General features: G+C 44.1%; 1 protein-coding gene across 6 annotated transcripts; it reads right to left on the reverse strand.

The window, feature by feature from the left end:
- Positions 1–414: 414 nt before the first annotated feature.
- selp (selectin P) lies at positions 415–9,937 on the reverse strand. Of its 6 annotated transcripts, none has more exons than XM_077017364.1 (20): positions 9,807–9,937; positions 9,548–9,719; positions 8,583–8,954; positions 7,986–8,093; positions 7,699–7,884; positions 7,415–7,603; positions 6,905–7,090; positions 6,516–6,701; positions 6,040–6,228; positions 5,346–5,531; positions 4,870–5,058; positions 4,176–4,361; positions 3,852–4,040; positions 3,177–3,362; positions 2,697–2,885; positions 2,003–2,188; positions 1,674–1,862; positions 1,283–1,492; positions 795–917; positions 415–661 (listed from the first exon to the last, which is right to left on the reverse strand). In XM_077017364.1, exons 2-20 carry the CDS (start codon positions 9,600–9,602, stop codon positions 597–599), a joined length of 3,369 nt encoding a protein of 1,122 aa, XP_076873479.1. In that variant the 5' UTR covers positions 9,603–9,719; positions 9,807–9,937; the 3' UTR covers positions 415–596. The 6 variants fall into 6 exon arrangements, with proteins under 6 accessions (XP_076873479.1, XP_076873480.1, XP_076873482.1 ...); XM_077017365.1 differs by having other exon boundaries at positions 9,548–9,614; positions 9,807–9,876; XM_077017367.1 differs by lacking the exon at positions 7,699–7,884.
- Positions 9,938–10,320: the final 383 nt, after the last annotated feature.

Here is a 10,320-nt window from a genome sequence, read left to right on the forward strand (position 1 = left end):
GCTCAAGTTTTTTTGCCTTCTTTGCACAGCGCAGATCAATCGTAGGCTATAAGCTGGACTTTGTTTCCATGAAAGAGTAAAGGAGCGTTCTTATTGCGCGTCATTAGCCTTACGTGCTCTGCATTTAACAATAAGGGCTGTTTAATTTGTCCTACAACTGTGTCGGCTTTGTTATAAATATATAATATTCTTAATAACAACTGCAATAAAAACGTGTTTATAATAGCACTTAAATCAGGATATGTTTGTGAAAACAACAAAAATGGCGATAATACCGCATATCGCGGTGTGGAGCCCTGTTAATTTACCGCAGTGGAAATTCTTACACCGCGACAGCCCTAGTATGTTACACGGTACTGCTGCGTTCCCAAACAGACATCAAATCATCATGAAAAATCATTCACCTGCTCGCTGTTCTCTTCACAAACTCGCTCTCTTTATTTTGGTGGTCAGCAATATGATATCAAACATCGTATCACAATATTTTTAAAAGCAAACCTTTAGAGAGTTTCGATAGTTTTACTCACACGAGTAAACGACAAAATTTAAGAGCAAACGACATAATCTACTTCTTGTTTCCACAGAAAATGGTTCGGCTAAATATCCTCGAATGCTGGATTCAGAGACCCTTCCCAGGCCGCGGTATCTGGAGTGAATTTAGCTGGAATGGAAGCGGGAAAATAATAATTTCAAAAACAAAGTCAGTAAATGAAAATTGTCACAATTTGACTCACTCGTGCCTAAATTCGCGTGGGCTGTGGTGCCCTCTAGTGGACACGAACAGAATGTCTTACCCTTCTTGGTGAACGTCTGAACCAACAAGACAATCAGTCCGGCTCCAATCAGCAAACAAAGTGACGACCCCATCCCGGCAGCGACATACACAAGCATGGCAGTGCCTAATGGTGTTTCCTCCACTGAAACACACACACACACACACACACACACACACACACACACACACACACACACACACACACACACACACACACACACACACACACACATAAAGGGCTTTTTAGCATCATAGTGAACATACTGAACTTCAGTACCTGCTGATTTAGTTTTCTCTCAATTTCTCTAACGTAAGAATAACCGGTGATGTCACTGACCACGTTAAGAAATACACTGGCAGTTTAGCACTACAACAGCTGGGATCACGCCCAGCGTGTGTGTGGTCAGCTCACCCGGTTCTTCTGCAGTTCACTCCTGTTTCACTCCAGTCGGCGCTGTGTTTGCATGCTGAGGTACAGAGAAATCCCAAAAGGATCGGTGGTCTTACCCATACAGGTGGGAAAGGCCTCCGTGTGTGTCCACAGCCCGCTGGAGGTGCAGTTCAGCTCACTGGTGCCGTTCAGCACGTATCCTTCGGGACACTGGAGCAAACACTGGGAGCCGAAGCTGAAGAGAGCCCTCGGGTGGGTGCAGTTCATGGACGGGACAGACGGGACACCCGGCAGGTCCGGAGAGGAGAGGGGCTCGCACTGAACAGCTGTGTGTGCGTATATGTGTGTGTGGGAGTTTGTGTGTGTGTGTGCATGTGTTTGTGTGTATTTGTGTACATGTGGGTGCATGTGACACATGTAATAAAAACAGAGAGGGTGGTAATAAAAACAGCAGGTCATGTAAAGACAACAGAGGGTAAACTTCCGTCACGCCTGAAACATCCGTACCTGTGCAGGTGGGAGTCTGATGTGTCCACTGTCCAGTGTGATCACACTGGGTTATATTTGAGCCAATCAGCTCGAAGCCCTCCTCACAGCTGAACACACACGTGGAGTTGTAGCTGTCTGTGTTGATAGGATGGCTGCAGTACATAATCCAACCACTGGAGGCAGCAGAGAGTGGGCCACACTGAACAGCTGTAAATTCACACAAACAGTATATCAATGGTGTGTTCAGGTAATATCGAAAACATACATGGCTATAATTCAATCTTCAAACTGACTTCTCACAGGAAAGGAGTTTTTTACAGAGGAGAACTCAAACATTGGTAGATTACCTTGACAAACAGGAAGTGTGTCGCTCCACGTCCCCTGGGAGGTACAGTGGGTGACGTTTGTGCCCACCAGCAGAAAACCGACGTGACACTCTGACCAACAGGAGGATCCATATCTGAACTCTCCCACAGGGTCCACGCAGTGCAGAGAGCCGAACGGGACAGACTGGGGTGCACCACACATCACAGCTTTAACGATATTAAAGCACAGTAAACAAACACAGCACAGAAACTCATGATAAGACACATTCATGTACTGATACTCGACACTATGGCAGTTTATTCTACTTTTCTATGGACTCAGCAGCAGGGGGCACTGTTGCGCAGGATGACTAGAACAGTGCTAGAAATCCCTTTAAGAACACCAATTCAGACCTGTTAATCGACAGTGCCTGGTTTATGGCCATCCATTCACACTCCTTCATTGACAAATAAACTGTTTCAGAGGTTGACACAACACACTGTGGATATGTAACGATGTGCTAGCAGTTTAGTGAGGGACCTTCTGAAGACCTCGTGTCTGCTTCAGTCCACACATGGTCGAGATTTTCTAGCGAAAATACAGACATTCCACAGGAGGCCAGATTCAACAGTGGATGTGCCAGATCCAGGTGGTACTGACCAATTGTGACTCTATAACTGCTAGATAACTGATTGTACTGCCTAGGACAGAAGTGTGTAACTGAAACATCAGTACCTGTGCAGGTGGGAGTCTGATGTGTCCACTGTCCAGTGTGATCACACTGGGTTATATTTGAGCCAATCAGATCGAAGCCCTCCTCACAGCTGAACACACACGTGGAGTTGTAGCTGTCTGTGTTGAGAGGATGGCTGCAATTCATAATCCAACCACTGGAGGCAGCAGAGAGTGGGTCACACTGCACCGCTGTAAATTCACAAAGAGTGTATTAAATCTAGGCAGGCCAGGCTCATGGTCTTCTATTCACAATATTCTGTATTAAAAACTAATATTAATGTGTAAAGGTTTAAAAGATTCATCTGTAAAATGCCCCATTACTGAATACAGCACAGTAGTTTTGACAACTGCTGTCTGTGACAACACTTTGACCTTTGATGTATCTGTTCAAGTAATATCGAAAACACATTCACTTTTCAAACTGACTTCTCACAGGAAAGGAGTTTTTTACAGAGGAGAACTCAAACATTGGTAGATTACCTTGACAAACAGGAAGTGTGTCGCTCCACGTCCCCTGGGAGGTACAGTGGGTGACGTTTGTGCCCACCAGCAGGAAACCGATGTGACACTCTGACCAACAGGAGGATCCATATCTGAACTCTCCCACAGGGTTCACGCAGTGCAGAGAGCCGAACGGGACAGACTGGAGTGCACCGCACATCACAGCTTTAACGATATTAAAGCACAGTAAACAAACACAGCACAGAAATTCATGATATGACACATTCATGTACTGATACTCGACACTATGGCAGATTATTCTGCTTTTCTCTGGACTCAGCAGCAGGGGGCACTGTTGTGCAGGAGGAAGAGTGTTAAAAAACCCTTCAAAAACACCAATTCAGACCTGTTAATTACAGTGACTGGTTTCACGCCCGTTTATCGAAAGATAAACCGTTTCAAAGGATGACACAACACACTGTGGATATGTAACGATGTGCTAGCAGTTTAGTGAGCGACCATCTGAAGACCTCGTGTCTGCTTCAGTCCACACATGGTCGAGATTTTCTAGTGAAAATTCAGACATCCCAAAGGAGGCCAGATTCAACAGTGGATGTGCCAGATCCAGGTGGTACTGACCAATTGTGACTCTATAACTGCTAGATAACTGATTGTACTGCATAGGACAGAAATGTGTAACTGAATCATCATTACCTGTGCAGGTGGGGGTCTGATATGTCCACTGTCCAGTGTGATCACACTGGGTTATATTTGAGCCAATCAGATCGAAGCCCTCCTCACAGCTGAACACACACGTGGAGTTGTAGCTGTCCGTGTTGATAGGATGGCTGCAGTTCATAATCCAACCACTGGAGGCAGCAGAGAGTGGGCCACACTGCACCGCTGTAAATTCACACACACAGTATATCAATGGTGTGTTCAGGTAATATCGAAAACATACATGGCTATAATTCAATCTTCAAACTGACTTCTCACAGGAATTTTTTACAGAGGAGAACTCAAACATTGGCAGATTACCTTGACAAACAGGAAGTGTGTCGCTCAACGTCCCCTGGGAGGTACAGTGGGTGACGTTTGTGCCTACCAGCAGAAAACCGACGTGACACTCTGACCAACAGGAGGATCCATATCTGAACTCTCCCACAGGGTCCACGCAGTGCAGAGAGCCGAACGGGACAGACTGGGGTGCACCGCACATCACAGCTTTAACGATATTAAAGCACAGTAAACAAACACAGCACAGAAACTCATGATAAGACACATTGATGTTCTGATACTCGTCACTATGGCAATTTATTCTGCTTTTCTATGGACTCAGCAGCAGGGGGCACTGTTGCGCAGGAGGACTAGAACAGTGCTAGAAATCCCTTTAAGAACACCAATTCAGACCTGTTAATCGACAGTGCCTGGTTTATGGCCATCCATTCACACTCCTTCATTGACAAATAAACTGTTTCAGAGGTTGACACAACACACTGTGGATATGTAACGATGTGCTAGCAGTTTAGTGAGGGACCTTCTGAAGACCTCGTGTCTGCTTCAGTCCACACATGGTCGAGATTTTCTAGCGAAAATACAGACATTCCACAGGAGGCCAGATTCAACAGTGGATGTGCCAGATCCAGGTGGTACTGACCAATTGTGACTCTATAACTGCCAGATAACTGATTGTACTGCCTAGGACAGAAGTGTGTAACTGAGACATCAGTACCTGTGCAGGTGGGAGTCTGATGTGTCCACTGTCCAGTGTGATCACACTGGGTTATATTTGAGCCAATCAGATCGAAGCCCTCCTCACAGCTGAACACACACGTGGAGTTGTAGCTGTCTGTGTTGAGAGGATGGCTGCAATTCATAATCCAACCACTGGAGGCAGCAGAGAGTGGGTCACACTGCACCGCTGTAAATTCACAAAGAGTGTATTAAATCTAGGCAGGCCAGGCTCATGGTCTCCTATTCACAATATTCTGTATTAAAAACTAATATTAATGTGTAAATGTTTAAAAGATTCATCTGTAAAATGCCCCATTATTGAATTACTAGCATTTTGACAACTGCTGTCTGTGACAAAGCTTTGACCTTTGATTTATCTGTTCAGGTAATATCGAAAACACATTCACTTTTCAAACTGACTTCTCACAGGAAAGGAGTTTTTTACAGAGGAGAACTCAAACATTGGTAGATTACCTTGACAAACAGGAAGTGTGTCGCTCCACGTCCCCTGGGAGGTACAGTGGGTGACGTTTGTGCCCACCAGCAGAAAACCGACGTGACACTCTGACCAACAGGAGGATCCATATCTGAACTCTCCCACAGGGTCCACGCAGTGCAGAGAGCCGAACGGGACAGACTGGGGTGCACCGCACATCACAGCTTTAACGATATTAATGCACAGTAAACAAACACAGCACAGAAACTCATGATAAGACACATTGATGTTCTGATACTCGTCACTATGGCAGTTTATTCTGCTTTTCTATGGATTCAGCAGCAGGGGGCACTGTTGCGCAGGAGGACTAGAACAGTGCTAGAAATCCCTTTAAGAACACCAATTCAGACCTGTTAATCGACAGTGCCTGCTTTATGGCCATCCATTCACACTCCTTCATTGACAAATAAACTGTTTCAGAGATTGACACAACACACTGTGGATATGTAACGATGTGCTAGCAGTTTAGTGAGGGACCTTCTGAAGACCTCGTGTCTGCTTCAGTCCACACATGGTCGAGATTTTCTAGCGAAAATACAGACATTCCACAGGAGGTCAGATTCAACAGTGGATGTGCCAGATCCAGGTGGTACTGACCAATTGTGACTCTATAACTGCTAGATAACTGATTGTACTGCTTAGGACAGAAGTGTGTAACTGAAACATCAGTACCTGTGCAGGTGGGAGTCTGATGTGTCCACTGTCCAGTGTGATCACACTGGGTTATATTTGAGCCAATCAGATCGAAGCCCTCCTCACAGCTGAACACACACGTGGAGTTGTAGCTGTCTGTGTTGAGAGGATGGCTGCAATTCATAATCCAACCACTGGAGGCAGCAGAGAGTGGGTCACACTGCACCGCTGTAAATTCACAAAGAGTGTATTAAATCTAGGCAGGCCAGGCTCATGGTCTCCTATTCACAATATTCTGTATTAAAAACTAATATTAATGTGTAAATGTTTAAAAGATTCATCTATAAAATGCCCCATTATTGAATTACTAGCATTTTGACAACTGCTGTCTGTGACAAAGCTTTGACCTTTGATGTATCTGTTCAGGTAATATCGAAAACACATTCACTTTTCAAATTGACTTCTCACAGGAAAGGAGTTTTTTACAGAGGAGAAATCAAACATTGGCAGATTACCTTGACAAACAGGAAGCGTGTCGCTCCACGTCCCCTGGGAGGTACAGTGGGTGACGTTTGTGCCCACCAGCAGGAAACCGATGTGACACTCTGACCAACAGGAGGATCCATATCTGAACTCTCCCACAGGGTCCACGCAGTGCAGAGAGCCGAACGGGACAGACTGGGGTGCACCGCACATCACAGCTTTAACAATATTAAAGCACAGTAAACAAACACAGCACAGAAACTCATGATAAGACACATTCATATACTGATACTCGGCACTATGGCAGTTTATTCTGCTTTTCTCTGGACTCAGCAGCAGGGGGCACTGTTGTGCAGGAGGAAGAGTGTTAGAAATCCCTTTAAGGTGTTTGGCAGTGCGTAATTGAACATGCACGCTGTACCTTCACACGTAGGTGTCTCTGCTGACCAGCGGCCTGTCTTTAGACAGGCCAGCGTGTCCTCTCCCCTTAATGTGTATCCTTCCTCACAAGACAGAGCGCAGGAAGAGCGGAAGGAAAACTTTCCCAGGGGATCAGCACAGGTCATGTGACCCTTTTCAGGGGTCACAATGGGGTCACAGGTCACTGCTACAATAATAAAATACCATAATGGGTCAAACATGAATGCATATTTTTTTCAGAATTTAATTGACTGAAGAATAGCAATTACCTTTACTTCTGCATTTACGACATCAGTGTGAGAAAAACGTGGTAATGTTACCCAATGAATTGAAAAATGTTTCACAAGAAAGGAAGGGAGAGGCCTCAACGCTGAGAACTAAATGAACTAGCACGCGTCATCTGATCTGTACCACCACAGATAAATCACAATGGAGGACAGTGGTAGCAAAGCCATGTCTGAGTCAGTACCTGTGCAGGTAGGGCTCAGGAGTGTAACTGAATCATCATTACCTGTGCAGGTGGGGGTCTGATGTGTCCACTGTCCAGTGTGATCACACTGGGTTATATTTGAGCCAATCAGATCGAAGCCCTCCTCACAGCTGAACACACATGTGGAGTTGTAACTGTCTGTGTTGAGAGGATGGCTGCAGTTCATACTCCCACCACCAGGGGTATTGGTCATCGGAGGACACTGAATAACTGTAATTTTGAAAGATTAAATAGGTCTTAAGTGTCTGCCATAATATATAAGGTTGACTGCTATAGTGGAGACAGAGTGGAGTCAGGACACGCACTCTGGCACTGGGGAACATCACTACTCCACTGTCCTGATGCTAGACACTGTAGAGTCTCAGAACCCTGCAACCTGTAACCGCGGGAACAGTGGAACTGGCAGGACGAATTCAGTTTAAACTCCCCATAAACGTGTTTACACTGCACAAAACTGTGGTCTGGATGTCTAAAGAAACCACAGTCTACAGCTACAACAAGAGAGAAAAAGATAGACATTACAAAGTGTGTAACACACACACACACACACACACACACACACACACACACACACACACACACATTACTGTACCTTTCTCACAGAGGCGACCACTGAAGCCTGAAGCACATAGGCAGGTGAAGTTACCTATGGTCTCCACACATTCAGCGTTCTTACTGCAGGACGACTGGAAACAGGATGCTGTATACATGAACAAATATTTTTTATTATATATGTCAAAAATGTATATAAAATAATAAAATAAATTTAAGAAGGTTGAACTAAACAGTGCTATATGTGAGATGAACTCTGAAATAATGAAAGTATTTGATTATTTATAAATTATTTTTATACTTATTAACTGGAATGTGGCAGTGTCAGTCCTGTGTTTGTCAGGCTGCATCATTGTACATTTTTAAATCTGTGTAGATGTCTACATCTATGACATTTCAGCTCAGTGTGGTCCTGTGTTTCAGGGGTGAGACTTATAACAGAGAGATAAAGACTCAGTACCTTTATAACAAAGAGATAAGAACTCAGGACCATTATAACAGAGATAAAGACTCAGTACCCTTATAACAGAGGGAAAAGACTTAGTAGCCTTATAACAGAGGGATAGGGACTCAGTATTCTTATAACAGAGGGATAAGGACTCAGTACCTTTATAACAGAGAGATAAGGACTCAGTACCTTTATAACAGAGCGCTGCCTTCTTTAAGCTGCACTTCGCATCATTCCACATGGCTGTGTCCTTTGACCTCTTGATGTAGATCTCCACACAGTCTTCACCAACGCCCTTGTCGTTGGGTTCGTCTGTGGCCCAGTTGGCTGCCTCGGCGCTCAGGGGTTTCTGGGTGGCCACCCACACCCACTGGCCCTCCACCTTCCGGATCCCGATCCAGTAGTAGTTCTTATGGAAGGGCAGCACCTGGTTCAAGTGGGCGATCTCCTCCTTGTTCTGGATGGCCACCATGCCCGTGTGGTGCTGCCGGCACCAGTGGAACGCCGTCTTCCAGTTCATGTCAGTGTCCACATTGTAGTGGTATGTCCAGGACTGCACTTCTAATTGGTACAGGATTAACTCTGTTAGAGTTACACAAGACTTTCCCAAAGCTTACAATGAAGTCTGAGGAAGTCTGCTCGTGATACGCTGCAGTAGTTATTACTGGAGTAAAGTATTATGAGTAACTATAATTATTATAATATTATAATGATCATTTTCACAATTATTGTTATAATATTAATATTAATATACTTACATAATATATAAGTAATTATACTCTACCTTAAATAAATACTTCATTAAGCATAAAAATACATGTAATCCAGAATTGACAGAAATTTTAATTGGAACTATGGAGTTACACAGTTACAGACGATACAAATGTCTTTTTAAGCCCTGTGGAAATCCAGGAGAGACTCTTTTCTGGTTGCATCTGCCACTTTAAAACCAACTATTTTACAAAAAGTATCTGAAAACCATTGTAAACTACTCTGAGTACTGAATAAAACATTTTAATTTCTTTGAATATTGAATCAAACATTTAAGCTACTCAGAATACTGAATGAAGTGTTCAAGCTGCTGAGTTAAGCACTTCTTTAGATCACTGGCTGGAGATGGAGGAAGAATTTAGGCTCAATGAGTGTGAACGTACCATTATAGGCCATGACAAAAAGGGCCAGCAAGCCCAACCAAAGCCTCACATGCATCTGAGGAGACTTCTAATGGACAACGTAACAGGAACGGTGAGCGTGTGTCTGGCAGAGATGTTACAGCAGTCCAGTACAGAGTGCACTTTGCAGGTGGCAATAAAGTCAGTGAAATAACTAGTAAAATAAATTTATCAATAATTAGTGATAATAAATGTATAGTCCAAGTCATTAGAATATACTCTGGGTGTAGCAATGGTTTACCTTAATAGCACCGTCGGAGTAATAATTCTACACCCGTTCTGCACATGTCCAACTGCAGTTTAACATGGTGGGTTGTGGGTAAAATTGTCTTACACATACAAGGAAATGATGCAATTGGTGCGTTGTGAGAGTGCCAAATGATACTGTTAATCATACTGAAGGAAACAGATGGAAACAGAAGTCAGATAATCATTGGTGCAGTTCTGCAAAAACATGTCCCTGTGGAAGCCTCATCCATTAGGAACTGGAGCCGCAGCTCTGTCTGGGACTCTTGCAGTGTAGTCTCGCATGTCTGGTGCATCTGGGATTTGGATGAGTGATCTGGACTAGTGATTTGGACGAGTGATCTGGACTAGTGATTTGGACGAGTGATCTGGACTAGTGATTTGGATGAGTGATCTGGACTAGTGATTTGGACGAGTGATCTGGACTAGTGATTTGGATGAGTGATCTGCCAAGGACAAGGGAACCTATAGAGGGTTCTACAAGAAATCACATAAATAAATGAAAAAAA

This window comes from Brachyhypopomus gauderio, chromosome 9 (genome assembly GCF_052324685.1).
Source record: "Brachyhypopomus gauderio isolate BG-103 chromosome 9, BGAUD_0.2, whole genome shotgun sequence".
Classification (NCBI taxonomy): Eukaryota; Metazoa; Chordata; class Actinopteri; order Gymnotiformes; family Hypopomidae; genus Brachyhypopomus; species Brachyhypopomus gauderio.